Source organism: Miniopterus schreibersii (genome assembly GCF_964146895.1).
Source record: "Miniopterus schreibersii genome assembly, chromosome: 21".
Taxonomy (NCBI): Eukaryota; Metazoa; Chordata; class Mammalia; order Chiroptera; family Miniopteridae; genus Miniopterus; species Miniopterus schreibersii.
Window position 1 is genome coordinate 584,999 of NC_138123.1, and position 17,055 is coordinate 602,053.

Sequence of the window (17,055 nt, forward strand, 5' to 3'; positions counted from 1 at the left end):
CAGCGGTTGAGCGTCGACCTAGGATCCAGGCGATCGGGGTTCGATTCCCGGTCAGGGCACATGCCCAGGTTGTGGGCTAGCCGATCAGTGACTCTCATCATTGATGTTTCTATCTCTGTCTCTCCCTCTCCTTTCCTCTCAAATCAATAAAGATATATTTAAAAAAAAAAAAAAAGAAATCCCACCAAATAGAAAGTTTACTGGTCTCTTTAATCATCTAGGTCTTAAGGAAGGTTGACTTGTCACCTCCCCCACCACGGGGGAGCAAAGGAGGGGGGGGGAGGGTCCGTGATCTGGTCTCGGTGGACACTGTAAACTTTACAGACCTCTCGCCTTCATCTCTCTAGAAATTAACTGGCCTCTTATCTCAAGTCCCTGGGTTCACGGGCTGCTTACTCTCGCTGAGGTATCTCTGGGGAGGGCCCCGCAGGTTTTCGCTTCAGAGAACAGGACGGCTGAATACCACATTGTGTGCGGGGTCAAAGGTTGGCACCAGGGAAACACCCCCGATGGGCCTCCTGAAAGACCTCAGTCTTTATGGGCCAGCCTCCCGTGCCTGTGAAAGTAAGCGCGCCCCCGCCTCCTACAAAGCCGTGAGCAAAGCGAATGCTAAGAAAAAGGGACCTTAATTCCGAGCCACTCGGCGGCTGAACTGAAGGATCGCACTGGAGGAAAACTGGATGCAGGTGTTCCAGGTAACAAAAGCGCCCAGGCGGGACACCCCGGTCTGAAAGATAACAGGGAGCTGAAAAGAGCAGACCTCGGAAACCCTCGCCTGCCAGCGCCAGGTACACCTGAAAGGCAGAGGTCCTGCCTGGCCGGCCGTCTCTGGGAGCGGCTGCTGCTTTCAACGCCCCGAGAGACTGGGTCGCCGCAGTTCTGTAACCGAGGGGCCTGCCACGGGCCCGAGCCCCTCCCTCCAACCGTCTCAGGATGGCCTCTGTGCCCCTCAGCAGGCCGTGGCCTTCCTCCACCAAAAAAGGGGAAGCAGAGGCTGAAGGTTTTGGCACAGGTCAGTATTAGATTTCTAGGGGGGGCTTCATCGATTCAGCGTCCAAATTGTACTCTGAGCCCGGCCGGTGTGGCTCAGCGGTTGAGCGCCACCCCGTGAACCAGGAGGTCACGGTTCGATTCCCGGTCAGGGCACATGCCCAGGTTTCGGGCTTGAATCCCAGTGTGGGCGTGCAGGAGGCAGCTAATCAGTGACCCTCTCATCTTTGATATTTCTCTCTCTCCGAAATCAATAAAAACATATTTAAAAAACAGCGAGGTACCCCGAGTCCGGCTGGATGAAAGCCCAGTGGACTTCACGGGACGTCCACCGTTCCCCAGGTGCCGCGGGCCACCTCGCCTCCCCCAGGTGGGGAGGGAGAACCACCTCTGTTATCTGAAGATGTGTATCTGAGGGGAAAAAACAACCATGTCGAGAACACAGGAAGCGACCGGCTAGGAAATGGCTTCTGGTATTAACATGTTTTTCTTGGGCGGTTCTGAGTGGAAACCTCGGTTCTAGGGCTTTATGATCAGTCTGGGGCTTTTGGCATAATCCTTAAAGAGGTCAAAAGAAGGGAGACCGGAATGAAAAGAAAAAGACAAAGTTAATCAAAATCAAACTGGTTTCGTTTCTGGGGAAGGTGCCTGCAGGCAACAGACAGGAACAAAAACACTTGCTTTCTCCTGGCTGCTGGTCGTCTGCTCGGAGGCCGGGTGGCGCCCACCCTACTCAGCTTAGAGGAGGGAGGGGCCTGGCCGCTCCACCAGCCCCCCCCAGTCCTCCTCTGCTGCCCAACAGGCCCCAAGGGGCATCCCTCAGAGGTGCCCCCCCCATCAACCAAGTGTTGGGGTGGAGTAAACATGAAATTCATCAATTTTCACTCCAAAGGATCGGAAATGGGTGATAGAAGGTGTGACCTGGGCACTAAAACTCGGGGAGAGCCAGGCTCAGTCGCAGGTGGACTTGGAGAGAGAGAGAGAGACACGGGAAAGACCTCACTTAGTACTTTCCAAGCCCTTTTAAAAGAGGAACCCTTTTTACTATTTTTTTTTTTTACCAGAAGCCCCCCCATGTATTAAATGGGTAAAAAGAGCTGCACAGGTTGAAACGGAGGCAGAAGCTCGAGGTTCCCAGTTCCTCCTGTCCCCGGGCCCCCCAAGCCATGAACAGTCATGCAGACAGACGGGTGTTCACCCTAAGAGCTTCCACCTTCCTCGGGCACTCGTTGGGTGACGGAAAATGACAGAAAGCTCCCGCGAACCTCGATGCCGCTCAAAGTCCCAGAACCAGCAGGATCTCCCCCCCACGAGACTCCTGCTTTTCCCATCCCACTCTTTCCACCTGAACCCACGGTGGGCCACGGCCCGCAGCGCCCGTTTCTTTAACGTGGGACGAGATTTCCAGAGCGCAGAGCCGTCTGAGCGCCAAGTCCTCCCAGAGGGTTAGAAAATCCCCCGGGCCAGTCCTGCCCCAGCTCAGAGAGCGTTTGCTCCTGACCACCAGCTCCTCCAGCTTCCCAAAGCCGATCACACGCCGTCGATCTATGTGATAGTTAAATGATGCAGTTTCAGTGGGCATGGATGGGAGCTCAGGGGGCACCAGGGACGGCAGCCTGTTGGCGTTTGGCGTGCAGAGGCCTGGAGAGCGCGTCAAGGACAGAGCGAGGCTCACAAGGCCGAAGACGTGACCCCAGCTCCGCTCTGACCCCTCCGGCTTCTCCGTAAGCTTCACAGGTGGGATGAGCTAACTCCAGGCTGGTAGGAATAATATTCGGAGTGTGTCTGAGTCCCCGGGCTCAAACCCCGTGGCCGGCACCGGTCTACTTGGACGGCATTGTTTTACTGATAGAATTGTTCTGGGTTAGAGAGATTCCTGGTTCAGCTTCATCAGAGACGCAGGGAGGGGCTCGGGAGCTTGCCCAGGCTGTGATGCGAAAGCCGCGCTCCAAACCCAGGAGTCTCCGCGTCCTTGGGGGACCCCTACAGGTGGCGCTGCCCCCCGGGCTGAGCAGGCTCTTCCCCAAGGGCTTTCTGACCGACTCTCTGGGGATCAGAGCTGCTCTCCCCAGTGATCAGCTCTGTGCAGATTCCCCAGAATTAGCTTCTCAGGCAGCGGGCAAGCGCCTGAGCCTGCTGCGCATGAGCAAACCATGGCTCCCTCCCTCCTGCAGGCGGCGCCTTGCCTTGCATTTCTCAGACCGAGGGGGGTCTTTTCCCCACTGGGGTTCGAGGTGAGGGCGGAGCTGGCAGAGGCGTTCCCCCCAGGTCCCATCTCCCTTTCTAAACACCCACACGTGCCCATCTGCTGGGATTTCCCGGTGGGGACTCCGGGGGTGGGTGGGTGGGGGGGACCTGCGGAAAGAATGGCAGGTTGGGGACCATCTACAGAAGATGACGCAGTTTCTACCCATTGCATGGGAAGGCTGGGGTTACCACGCACCTGTCTCCTTCCCACGTAACCGGTAACCGTGGGAAAAGCACACAGAGGACAGTTTATACCCTAACATACCGCTCACGATACCTCCAAGGTAATGATTCTAAAATGTATCATAAGCACGAAGAATAGTGGCCCGTGGGCGACCCTAACACGTATATAAGGTAGGAAATAGGAAGGGCAGAAATTTCCAGAATGTGGAAACAGGCTCCGCCGTAGACCAGGATTGCGGGGGGGGGGGGCTCTTCCCAGACAGGAGGCTTGGGTTTCAGGACCCGGTCCACCCCTCAAGCGCCGCTTTCCCACCGCCCATCAGCTGTCCCAGCCACTGTGCCCAGGGCTCACATTCCAGGTGCCTGCGGCACCCGGGGATAAAGCCTAAACCCAAGCGTCTGTTTTCCTTGAGGGCCTCGGAGCCATAGATCCATCCACTAGCAGAAAAAACGCTTCTGTTTTAAAGCTGTTTGAAAACCTATTTTTAAAATCACCCAGTGGTCGGATCTGCAGGATCAAACCCCGGCCATCCCGTGCGGTCCTACGGAAGAATTTAAGTAACCCACGGGAGATGCGCTGAGCCCGGAAATCAACAGCTTCGCGCCCACACCCTCGCCGTCCGCGTCTCTGGCATTTGCTGTTCCCGGGGCCTAGGTTAGTGTCGGCGAGAGGAGGCAGCCCCGACCTCCTGGCCTCCCACGTGGAGGGCAGGGGCTCTGCAGCAGGAGGTTGAGCCAGCAAGTGCGGTCTGCCTGCGGTGTGCACGCCGGGCCCCGTAAAACTAACAAGCAGCAGTTCGTTGGCTCTGCTGTCCTGGGCATTTGGTCTTCTCACAGGCTGCTCCTGTCCGGGCCGGAGCCCTCTGCCCCGGGGGGGGGGGTCTCTGTGGGATGAGCAGGTCTGCTTCCCACTGGTCCCCAGGCTCTAGCTAAGGGTCCTTCCCAGAGGGGAACCTAGGCGCACAGAACAGGACAGATGCCTGGACTCCAGGTTTCCTGCCTGGAAGATACGGGAGGGTACGGGAGAAGAGGGGTGTCCAGGAGGGACCCTAACACTTGAGACGCGCAGGAATGGTGCCTCGGGAGCCAGCCTCTGGCGAGGGATGCAAACATCCCAGCACGGGGGTCGGGGGAGGAAAGGCATCTGCTTCCAAATGGAGGGACCGAGGACTGATCCCAGCTCAGCTCATCCAAAGCTGGTCACAGAGCTATTCAGAGGGCAATTAAGTCATTCACTCTGCTACCTCACACCTCCGGCTGCCCCCCCTGGAGCTGAAGGGAAGCCTGGGCCTGCAGGGAAGGTGTCTCTTTGATCCCAGTGGGCCTCAAACATCCTTTACAAGGGTTACAAGCGGTCCCCAGAGCCAAGGCCTGGGCTGAGCTGTCCCTCTGAGGACTGGAGCCAGGGCAGTTACATTTTATATTCGAACTCTGGCAAGCTGAGGACTGACCTGCCGTTTAACAACATCCCCTCTCTCTCTCCCTGCCTATGAACAATCCGGAGAATCTGGGCTCTGATGGAAAGGAAACCACAGGCCCAACCCAGCCCCACCCCAGCAGGCAGCAGGCTGGGGAGGTGTAACGCGACCTGCGCCTACCTCTCCCTGGGCCGTGGCAAACAGGTCCCCGCCCGGGCACACCTGCCCAGAAGTCGGCTTCTGGTAAGGAGCTAAGGTGAGTATGCAACAGCTGTGGCCCCAGGACAGGGCGCTAGGCCCCAGTACAAAGCCCGGGTCTCCGGGGTGGGGTGGGGTGGGGTGGGGCAAAGGAAGGGGGCAGGGAGGAACCAATTCAGAAGAAATGGAAAATCCTGGAAAAGGCTGTAGGGGAAGGAAGGTGTGATGGGCTCAGGAAGGGTTACCGGAGTCACCTGAGGGATTTTCCCACCTTCTGGGAGGTGGGGGGTCGGGGCAGGCACCGGAGTAGAACCAATTAAACTTTCCTCGGGCACATCCAGTTTGGATCTGAACGGGGGTGACTGTAGAAGTGTGTGGGGGGGTCATGAATGGCCCCGTCTCCCCACCTTCTCCAGGGCCCAGCGACTCAGGACTCGGCCCAGGATCTCACCAAAAGTAAGACACCGCCCCCTGCCCCTCCCCCTCCCCAGAAGTCCCCAGATAGATCTATTTTCTGTTCATCAACTGGACTCCAACGGTCCCCAGTCACACGGCTGCCAGAGGAGCTGCAGCCTGTCTTGTTGGGTGGGGACAGATAGTTTGGGGCCTGCAGGACTTTCCCTCCCAGCCATTGCCCAATTCTCCAGCCAGTGGAGAGACTTGGGCCCCCTCCAAGGAGCCCTGGGGAAGCAGGAGCCGGCTACGGGGTGCAAGTCCGGGCTCTTGGGGTGCGCGTGGTCACAGTAGGATTCACTCCCTGACCCAGCTTCCCCGGCGGGCCAGGTCGGACCCGGCAGAGAGGAGGGAGTGTGCGCATCGGGGCGGGAAGCTCCCAGAAAAACCAGGAAGCCACGGCCGTCTTTCTCAGGCCGCTGGGATCCCCTAATCCCGGCTGAGAGTTGGGGGCTGGCTGTGGCCACACTCACTTCCCCTGCCTCCATGGGGAGCCTCGGTGCTAAGGCCCTCACCTTCCAAGACCGGCCTTCCGGCCCCCGCGGGGCATCCTCTCCACCCCCAAATCCCTGGCTCTCAGCGCTTCCCAGCCGATTCCCAGGCTCACCCCCTCTCAGAAGGATTCATTCCACCGGCTGAGGGGCCACAGATTCACCCCCAGGCCTCTCAGGTCGAACCCTTCCGCCCCCACCTGCTCCTTTCATCCCAGGAGGCAGCCGGAGCGCCTGGGGTCGGGAGGCCCCTCGCTGAACGGATCAGGGGGCTGCAGCCCCCTCCTGGAGCTCCCCAGGCCCCCAGCACCCCCACGGCCCTGCCCGCGACCATCCAAGTTCAATTAAGTTGTGCCATTGTCTCAGCTTTGTCCCGTCTCTGGGGAGCCCCGGAGCCTGGCCTTCCCGCTCCCGCCCTGACCCCCGCGCGCACCCACCCCAACCCCAGATGCCCCCAGAGGCACGTCCATCTGGGGGACCGCCGATCTCCCCCGGGTCAGAGAAGACCCCCACCCACCCCTCGGGGCTGCAGCCGCGGGGGCGCTGGGGGCGGGGTGGGGGCTGCAAACGGGGACCCAGGTCCGCGCCCGGGGCGCGCGCGCGCGGGGCTCACCTGCGGGGGAGGCGCACGGTCCTCCGCGCCCGGGGCGGCGGCAGGTGGCGCATCGCCGCGGCTCGTGGCCACTCGCGGTGGGCGCGCAGCCCTGCACCCCGCCGGAGCCGCCGAGGGGACAGCCCGGCCACGCGGAGGCCGGAGCCCAGCGGCCGAGCCCCGCCCTCGCCCCGCCCGCCGCCCGCGGCCCTTAAAGCCGCAGAGCCGCGTCGCCCCCGCTCCGGCTCCGCCCCGGCCCCGCCGCGCGCGCCGCCAGCGGGCCCCCGAACGCCCGGCAGGTAGACAAAGGGACGCGGCCGCCGCAGCCGGGGCCCGGGAGCCGGGGCGCAGCGCGGCGGGGGGGCCCTGACCCTGCACAGCGGGGGGTGCAACAGGGCCGGCGGTCCCCAGAAGGGGCGATCCTCGGGGACCCAGGCTGCAGGGGTGCAGGTTGGGAGCTCGGGGTGCACCGGGGCAGGGAGCCCCGAACCTCTGGAGCGCGGTGCAGTGGGACAGAGAGGTGGGGTGCAGCTGGGCAGGGCCTAGACCCCCACCTGGTCCGTCGCTGTTGCCGCCCGGCCCCTGGCCCCTCCAGCGCCCTTACTGGGCTGCAGTGGCAGAGGGGCCAGAGCAGTGCATTTCCAGGTCTCTGGTGTGTGTGGGTGGTGAACCCGGGGCTGGGAGGCCTCCTGAGCCCTCCCAGAGGGGCTTCCTCCCAGCTCCCTCCTGGCCCCTCTCCAGGCTTTGAAAATTGGAATAAGTGCAGGAACCAGTCACCGCCTGGATCAAGGCCTGTGGAGGGGCTGAAGGTGAGACCCTGGTGCATATGGCCAGGGGTGCGGCCCTGCATTTCTCCACACGTTGGGGTTTGAGTCCTAAAGGCAGCCCTTCTCCCTAACGCCCGGCAGGCTGCAGTCCTCTGGCTGCCCAGGGCCACGGACAGAGCACCAACTTCTTATACATGCACTGAGTTCAAAGGCGCAAGTGGACATTTACCCCCTTTACCTGAGTGGTCTGGGTGGTCAGGCTTAGAAAAGACCACCAGGTCCCAAGCAGAGCAGTTTGGGGGGGATCCAAGCAGAGCAGGGGTTCTCTCTGGCACATGCTCCTGTCTCAGTCCAGGCTGGTGTCCCAGACCAAGCCCCTAGCCTGGCCATTCTGCCCTGGTGACGTCCCTGGCCTCCCCTCCACCAAGAGCGAGGGGGGTCAGTCCTCCAGGGAGGCTCTGCCTGCACAGCTGTGTGGGCCGCGGGGTCATCTGGGGAACAGCTTATAGGACTGGACATGAGGGATTCTCTTCAGCCAGCAGGGAATCCCGAGCAGAATGACTTTGCCTCTGCCAGAGGAATGTCACCAGCGGGGGATGTTTTTCTCTGGATCTAGCTGTGCATGTTTTCTGTATGGACAGAGCCCAGAGGGAGGGAGATGAGGCCTGTCAGGGGTAAGGTGCAGGGGACCTTGCTGTCCCTAGACATTCCTTCCTTCACACTACTGCAGAGCCCTAGTGGCCCCAATTAGGGCTCAGAAAGGATGAGTGACTCGCTCAGGGTCCTTGTACGGAGCCCAGGCCTTCCCATTCCCAGGCCAGCATTCTCTGGACTGGTCAGTGCCACCCACCACTCCTTACCAACTCCCTCCCTATGCCAGCCTGGGGCTCAGAGGGAAGGTTTGCAGGGTTGGAGGCACAGTTTGGGTGGGGGCACAGTAGATGCACAATGCAGTGTCCCTAATCCAGCTGTGATGTCTCTGGGAGCAAGCGGGCCAGCTGGAGGAAGGGGCTGCTCCAGCTGCGTTACTGCTCTGCAAATATTTATACAACCTCGGAGGAGACCTGCTTTCTCACCACCCCACAGCTGGGCAGGCAGCAGGGACCTTACAGAGAGCTACTGTTTCAGTCGTCCCAGCTCAACACCCTCCTCCCGCCACCCAAACCTCAGCCTCGTGGTGTGGGTCTGAGAACAAGGGACAGATGCGACGATGGGGACGGAGACAGAGGAGAGGCTGCCTCTCCAACAAGGACTGATGGCCCCTCAGCTGGCCTCCCTGAGCTGGGTGTGTGTGCACGTGTGTGCATGTGTGTATGTGAGTGTGCATGAATGTGCATGTGTGCGTGTGCATGCGAGTCTGCATATGCATGTGTGTGCACATGTGCATGCACGTGTGTCTGTAATCTTCCAGCTCAGATCCCTGAGGCTGGAAGCAGTGATTTCCAAGCAGCCTGAGCACCCACCACCCAGGCTCTCGGTCACTGAGTTACATTTCTAACCTCTGCAGAGAAACAGAAACAGTTTCAAGCAAGTTGAGAAGGCACCATAAATATATAAATATACCATCTCCTTTGAGCCTCAGGACCCTTCCCAGCAGCTGCACCTGCCCCTCCCTGGTTGTAGCACCTTCTCTCTCCAACGAGACTGAGCCGCTTCCTTCCCAAGCTTCGGGGTTCTCTCCGGGTCCCAGGGGTCTATTCTCCCCAGAGCTGCCAGGAGGACCCTTGGCAAATGTGTCAGATGCTGTCACTCCTCCCTCTGAAACCTGCCCATGGCCTCTCCTCTCACTCAGAAGGAAAGTGCAAGACCCCCGGTGACCTCCTGACCTCATTTCCAACCACTCTCCCCTCACTCTGCTCCAGCCACGCTGACCTCCCTGCAGGGCCCTGAACACGTGCCCATCCTCACCTCAGGGCCTTTGCACATGATGCCCATGCCTTTCCCCAACCTCCCATCTCCATGAGCCCTGCCCGACCCGGCCTGATTTTTCCTGCTCTACTGTATGACCCGTCTGCCATCTCTCTTGCGTGCGAGTTTAAGAAGCCTGTCTCTTTTTCTCTCCTCTGTGTCCCCAGGTGTCGGGTCCAGTGGCTACTCTACAAATATTTACTGACTCTGAGGAAGACATTATCACCTTTCCTTTCAGACAAGGACAGGGAAGCACCCAGAGGCTAAGTAACTCATCCAAGGTCATGCAGAGAGTGAAGGGCAAACCTAGAACTAAACCCAGGTTTGCTGGACTCCGGAATGTTCCACTGGCTTTGCAGACCTGCCTCCCAAGAACAGAAAACTGACACGGGGGCTGGTGGAGACACAACAGTAGCTGCAGCTCCGGACCTCTGGGCACCTGCCCTGAGCTGGAGCCTCACGAGAGGAGCATCTCGCTCCGGAGAAATCCAGAACACGGGTCACCTGAGGAAGTTCACCCCGAGGGCACAGGCAGCCGGCTGTCCCCAGGCCCCTCTGCAGAGGCTTGTTGTGGCTCAGAAAGGGACGGTGACATCTGGGTGATAAGCTCCGTTCCTCCTCTTGCAGTCACACTCGGCAGAATGTCAGTCATCCTGGGAACCCCACCGCCCGGGTCTGTCCACATGGCTGTGTTGCTACTGGGCTGGCCTTGTCATCAGACCCACAGGGGCCGGGACAGAAGCCAGATCGGGGTAGAAGAAGGGGAGGCAGGAAGGTTTCAATGCACCTCGTCAAGAAAAGGGGGCAGGGACAGGGCTGGAGATCTGTCCCTGTCTCCCAGGCTGGAGATGCCACACAAGAGACAAGGGACAAGAGAGACCCCTCAGGTAGCTTCCTGATGCTTTCGGCCTGTTTTCCAAATGCACACTTTTGTGCATCTGCCTCTGCTTGTCCCATTATTGCCTCAAGATCCTGGCAAACTATTCAGCCCTCCAGCCCCTGAGGGCACCCCGTGTGCAGCTCCAGCTCCGGGGGCAAGTCCCCTGCCTCGCCTGCTGGCCTGTCGTCAGCTGCTTGGCCAGAGCCACCTGACAGCCTGGAGGCCAGAGCTGGCCCCTCGTGCTCCTCCCGAGACAGCCGAGCCTTTGAGCAGAGTCCACAAGGACCTGTATTCACAGAGGATCAGGGCGCCTGCCACCCTGGGCCCTGTGGCTACTGCCCTGTGGTTCTCCAAAGCAAGACCCTATCCCGGGAGATGGAGGGGTCACCTAGGGGCATCCCAGGAGGGGTCTAACAAGGGTTCATTGCTCAGTCGCCAGCACAGCCTAAACTCCATGCTGCTGGTGTTGAAAGGAAGTCGAGCAAGAGAAGACAAGGTCTCTGTCCCGGAGAGGCTCCGACTCCGGCAGAAGGCATGGGACCCCTGCCCCTGACATCCCCCCAGGCTTAGGGGCGCGTAGGCCCCACACAGAAGGAAGAGGCTGTGTGATGGGCACCGCGAGGCCGTGGGTGATAGGGGCCTGGGTTCAGCTCCGGAGCTGCCACTTTTAAGCTACGGGATCCTGGCAGGCCAGTTAAGCCCCTTCCGATTTGCTCAGCGAATTCAGTGTTGTTAAGATTAAATAAAATAAGATAAAGTGTGCCTGTGTTTGTAAACCGTCCCTGCTGTGCAACCCTTAGAGAATCAAGAAAACATGAGTCCTTACAGTACAAACAACTGACACAGAGTCCAGGACAACCCAGGGCCAGACAGTGAGCATTTGCAATGGGATGAATGAAGGAAGGCTTCCCGGAGGAAGGGGATTTGGCAGAGACAAGCGGGCAACTGGGCATGACCCCCCAGGTGGGAAAGCTGCATTCTAAAGCCTTTAGGACTTTTATAGGTTTGGGTTTCCAGGCGCCAATCAAAAGATGGGAGGTGACATTTCCTGAGAGCCTACTGCATACCTAGTGTATGAACTGGTACCTGGTGTACATAAAACACAACCTTCTATGTCGCCCCAACAACAATCCCAGTCTCGTATTACTGCTCCCGCCAGAATGCGGGCAGTCTCCCCAAAGCCTGGGAGCTGGGATCTGAACCCCGGCCTGTCAGAATCCCCTCCTGTAACATCAGACGGCTCCGCATCTCCAGGCCCCACACGAGCCCAGCCGGCTCGTCACAGAACGTGAGGCTCCTGGGAAAAAGGAGAGGCCGACAATCAGGAGACAGGCAGGCAGGCAGGCGGGCACGGCTGGTGGGAAAAGCCAAACCCGTCTCCACAGCCTCCTCAACCCCATCTCCACGCTGACTGTCAACCAAACGGTATGTCATCAGACAGCGAAAACCCAGCAGCTCGATTGTAGGTTACTAGGACACGCGGGAGGAGGGGCCCTGCCGCAGCTTCCCCCGCATCCGTTGCCATGGCAGCCAGCATCCATCCAGCTGCCCCTCTGGAATACCTGGCTCACTCGCACCTTCCGCCAACCCCGCTGGGTCGGAACAGACACGGCGACGCAGACAAACCCCACTCAGACTGGGGAGTGCTGTCAATCTTGTTTTAAGAATTAAGGGGATGTTTCAAGAGGCGGGGGGCTCTCTGAAGCCACCCCTTTCCTCCCATCAGACCCAGGAGTCTGACTCCACACCCTCTTTCCCCTCCTCCCTTCTCACCTTCCCTCTTTATAATTGATGCCATTTGTGTTCCACCCATGTCCCCTCTGCAGCCACGGTCCCCGTGGACCCCAACAGAGCGTTCCTGGGGGCACCTGGGACCCTCAGCAGGAGGCATTTCTCCCCGTGGAGCCACCAGGACACGATGGGAGATTCATACCCACAGCTCCTTGCTCTCTGGGTTCCAGGAGATGTCCTTACTCCCCCGTGACTCACTTCCCTGCTTCCCCTCAGTGATTCCTGCAGTCATCCTCTCCTTGCACTCAAACCTCGGTCTCAAGGTCACTCCTCAGGGAGCCCAGCCCAAGACACTCTTCATGTACGAAGACAAACGTGTTCGAACGAGGGGCGCACACACCCGTTAGCCAGGTCAGGATGGGGAGGAGGCTGAGCTCGCTTGTGGGGTCCTGTGTGCAGCCAGCTCAGCTCCACTACAGAGCCACACACTGCACCCACAGCCCGGGCTCCAGACCACAGGTGGGCACCTCTTGGTGCATGAGGACGTTGCATGGACAGGTGTACCTGGGTCAGGGTGTAGGCATTTTGCTGGGCAAACCACTTAGGTGGTCCTCCCAGCGAGGGCCAGAAACATCATTTTCAAACGTGAAGGTTCACACACACTTTTCCAATTACTGTATCATCCTTGGGAATCTGCAGGTGATGGCCCCTGTTAAGTCGCTCACAGCCACAGCTGAACAGTTGTTACATTTCCAGTAAACATGTAACTAACTGAACCCTCAGTCAGTCTGACGGAGCAGGCACCCTTCCCCTCCTCATTCAGCTGAGGAAACCCAAGCAGAGGCTCGAACTCACCCAAACTCACAGCTGGGAGGAGGCGCGGGATTCGAACCCAGGCAGTCTACCTGCATGAGGCTGCTTCTGCACTGGGGCACCTTCCTCCTTTCAGATCTGACTCGATCTGAGGGCAGCTACTGCTTCCTTCCTGAACCTGAATGTTGGGTCCTCCCCAGCGTGGCCCCCACGGCCCGGTGGCTCAAGCCAAAGCCTGGCCTGGGAAACAGAAGACAAAGGCAGAAGGAAAAGAAGACTTCTCCCTGCTCATCCAAATTCAGACGGGTTCTCTTCTCCTTGTACAAACCTACAAACCCAACGGCCATGCGAGAGGATTCCTGTGGGTGAAGGTGGTGGGCTCCCCCACACTGGGCAGCGGCGACCCAGCTCCTTCTCGAGAGGGGGCTGCAGAGGCCCCCGCCGCTCAGCAAGGCTGGGTGGAGTCCCTTTAAGGCTGGGGCGCACTGCCTCCAGGAGCACAGAGCCAGCCTGGGAGAAGGCAGGGGCCTCCGGTTTATTTTATTTGACATTTTTCAATGTCAGGGCACTTCAGAGCCAAGGAGGAAACGAATCCCATCTGGTCCTGAGCTCCCAGGCGCAGTTCAAGAGGACAGGCTGGGGAGGGAGGGGGTGGCTAGGAGGGAACAGAGGACTGGAACACTCAGCCACACGAGGAACAGGGAGCCACCCGAGGAGCCACGAATCCCGCCAGCCTCCCACCCCCCCACAGAGCCTCAAGACGGGGCCTGCTGGCTCATCTAAGCTCCTGTGCCCCCTCCTCCCCCGGCCCCTGGCATGAGACCCTGGATGGTCCTGCCAGGGCTGCTGAGGACACAACTCTGAACGATGTGAGTGGCGCCCCCTGGAGGTGGGAGGCCCATCAGTACTGCGACTGGCTCAGCCTGGGACCCGGGTTCCTCACCCTGCAAAGCTGGGACACAGCCACCAGAGTGCCATTTACGCAGACAGAAATGGAGACATTGGGAGGTAAACCCAAGTTAGAGTGGGGGGGGGATGCAGGGAGGGCTGGGTGACCCCTTCCCACCTGGGCACCCGTGGCCTAGACCCCGTGCCTGTGTCTATCCCCTCCGGCTCCAACCAGGGTGCTAAGATGGGCGACAGATGGCTGCAGACCTTATCTTATTAGATTAAATTCCAGACCTAACTATTTTTAGAAAAACAAATTCCTTTTCTCTTTTCAAGAGGTAAAAATGTCCCGAGCTGTCACCTAGGGCACTCAGCAGCCAACTCGAAGTTGTCTACAGTGTCATGATGTGTATATTACCAGGGCGGGAAGGGGTCAGGCGGTGAGCCGTCTAGGTGCCAAATTTTAAGAGGCTCGTGGACAACTGGACAGCTTCCAGGGGGGTGAGCAGGACAAGCAGGGAAAACTGGATCATTTAAGAAAATACTAAAATAAACTGGGGGCTAGTCGGCGTGGCTCAGTGGCTGAGCACAGGCGGGGCTGGCCGGCTTCTCTCCGGCCCTAGCTCCAGGCCGCGAGCTGAGCGTGAGGTTGGGGCCTGGGATTTACAGGGAGTAAACAACCCCACTCATGCGTCAGTTTTTTTTTGCTCCAGAGCAGCCTCCTCGGCTGTACGGGCCCTGCCAGGTCCCTCCTGATTTCTCCCTGGGCGGGGAGCAGTGGGTGGCCCGAGCTGGGCTCTCGGCCTTCCCTTCTCTCAAAGCTGGAGATTTTCCTGGGGAGAGGGAGTCCCTGCCACCACCTGTGTGGTCCCTCAGAGGGTCCCAGCGAACGGAACAGTGGAGACATGGTCAGCGGAGATGCCCTGAGAAGCTTCCAGAACCCAGGTGGCTCTGCTGTCTCAGGGCCTGACCAGCCCCTCTCTTCCCACCCTCTCCAGTCCCCCCCAGGCTGTCACCCATGTCCAAGTTGCTCCACAAACCACACCCCGTCAACTGGGGCAGAAAAAGAAGATGAGGGTCCCGTGGGGTGAGAACAGGGGAGAGACAGGCTGGGGCAGGGACAGGAGGGCACAGGACTGGCAGAGGCTGGCAGAGGAAGTGGAGGCGCAGACGCCGGGGGCCTCGGGGTAAAACGGGACGGGAGCCGGGAACACAGGAGGAGGAGCAGCCGCCACCTGACCCGTTTCCCGCCCGCTTCATCCGCGCCTTTCACGTCTCCTTAGTGGCCTCTCGAGACAGATCTGGTCTTATCACCCTCTTTTCACAAATGGGAAGCAGATGAGGTCACCCAAGGTCCACGCAGTGTCAGCAGAAGCGCCGGGACCAACACCTCTTCCAGGGCCCCTCCTACCAGCCTTTTGAGGGTCAAAGACCAGGGCGGGGGACACCACAGTGACAGCCACGGGGGCCAATGAGAGGAGGCATCGGTCCCCAGCCGGTGGCCCGGCCCACCCCACCCAAGTCGAGAAAGACCCACGTGCACCTCAGGGGCCTGAGGACCAGAACCGGAGGCCCCGTCACGGCTCAGCAGACCTGATCCCCGGCCGCAGGCTCTGCTCCACGGGGAAGGGGGTCCCGCCGCACTGGCCTCCTAGCGTCCCCCAGACCACCCCCAGCCGCGGGGCCCGCCCTCACCCGGTGGTGATGTCCTCGTCCTCGGTCATGGTCTTGCCCATGAGGTCGCTGTCGCTCATGTAGCCGGACTTGAGGTCGGCGTCGTCCGAGTCCAGGCGGGAGATGTGGCTGAGCTTGCTGGGGCTGCGCATGGGCATGGTGTGCGAGTAGTGGGCCCGCTCCCCGTGCATGTACCAGGCGGGCGGCCCCTCTGAGCGGCAGCCTCCGCCCACCGAGGGAGCGTCGCCGGCCTGCAGCCGCGGGCTCGCCTGGCCGTAGCGCCAGGACAGAGGAGACGAGCGGTTGGAGAGGCTGGACACGCTGCGGGGGTTGGCGTCGTCACTATCGTAGCAGGTCATCTCCAGGGAGCTGGGCAGGAGCAGAGAGCCTCAGTTTACTCCGGGCCCAAGGCCACCTCCTCCAGGAAGCCCTCAGACTGCTCCCCAGAACCTCCCGCAGCTGCCCAAGGCCACCTCCTCCAGGAAGCCCTCAGACTGCTCCCCAGAGCCTCCCGCAGCTGCCCAAGGCCACCTCCTCCAGGAAGCCCTCAGACTGCTCCCCAGAGCCTCCCGCAGCTGCCCAAGGCCACCTCCTCCAGGAAGCCCTCAGACTGCTCCCCAGAGCCTCCCGCAGCTGCCCAAGGCCACCTCCTCCAGGAAGCCCTCAGACTGCTCCCCAGAGCTTCCCGCAGCTGCCCAACGACACCTCCTCCAGGAAGCCCTCAGACTGCTCCCCAGAGCCTCCCGCAGCTGCCCAAGGCCACCTCCTCCAGGAGGCCTCCCATTGTGTGTGTTACCCCTGTTATTTGCTACCTCAGGTTGGCAAAGGAAATGATTTCAGTGCTGGGAAGGCAGCCTGACACACCACTGACAGCACAGACTGTGACGTGAGCTGACTACAACTCGGAGGAACGTAACTAAACTTAAACCTCCACTTCCTCACCTGCAAAGTGGGGACAACAGCTTCACAGCTGCTTCTCAGAGCTCGAGGATCACAGGTGTGAAGACCTCACCCAGAGCCTGGTACACAGACCTGCTCACCCATGAGACCTCCGGGCGGGGGGACAGGCCACCTGAGCATAGACCTGTGGCTCACTCTGGGATGGGTGCTGATTCCCAGTAAGACTGGTCCCAGCCAAAGGCCCAGGGCAGCAGGGGAGCCCCGCCCGAGAACAGCTTAGCTGGACAGTGGGGAGAACAGAGGAGACTGGGGTGAAGGGTCCCCAGCCTCAGGCCGGCCCGGCCAAGGACGCACGTCCAGGCTAAAGTAGATGGCGGCCTGAGCGTAGGGGACAGGACACGAGAGGCCCAGGAGAGCTGGTGTCTGCAGCCAGTCTACACCCCGGTAACGAAATGGGTGCAGAGAGGGCTGTGCCGAGTGTCTGGGCCCCACAGGTCTGTGCCTGTCTGCTCCCATCCGGCTCTCGCACTGAGCGCCTCCTGCACATCTCTGCCCGGGCTCATCCCCCCGACCCATCTCCAAACACCCAAGTCGGTGGAGAGGACTCGCTCTGGCTCCTGACTCCATCCTGCGCCCCGGCCTCCCTCTTGCCTACGTCCAGGGAGCACATTTTGTTGGGGAGCAGTGAGCCCGGAGCACAGGGAGCAAGAGTCTCATTTCCTCCCCAGTCCAGGCCCCTGACCCGGACGCTCCCCTCGCTGGGAAACAAGGAAGCAGGGCAGGGGCAGAAGTTTCTGGAAGAAACCGAAACAAGCCTGTGAGCTCCGGGGTGAGGATGACCCTGCAGGGAGCACCCACTGGGCTGCGGGCCCCTCGGGCACGGGGCACGGGGCACGGAGCCGGTGTGTGCTCTGCAGGCCGG

General features: G+C 60.2%; 1 protein-coding gene across 8 annotated transcripts in view; it reads right to left on the minus strand.

Annotated features, from left to right (window-relative positions):
* Window positions 1–17,055, minus strand: part of NAV1 (neuron navigator 1) — a 115,428-nt gene that overhangs the window by 31,196 nt on the left and 67,177 nt on the right. For 4 of the 8 annotated variants that reach the window (XM_081123865.1, XM_081123864.1, XM_081123863.1 and 1 more), the window contains exon 6: window positions 15,255–15,602. In XM_081123865.1, the coding sequence (XP_080979991.1) occupies window positions 15,255–15,602 (348 nt within the window). Of the gene's footprint in view, window positions 1–6,593; window positions 6,706–15,254; window positions 15,603–17,055 lie in introns of those variants that run through there. The other 4 variants (XM_081123869.1, XM_081123868.1, XM_081123866.1 and 1 more) reach the window with 2 other exon arrangements.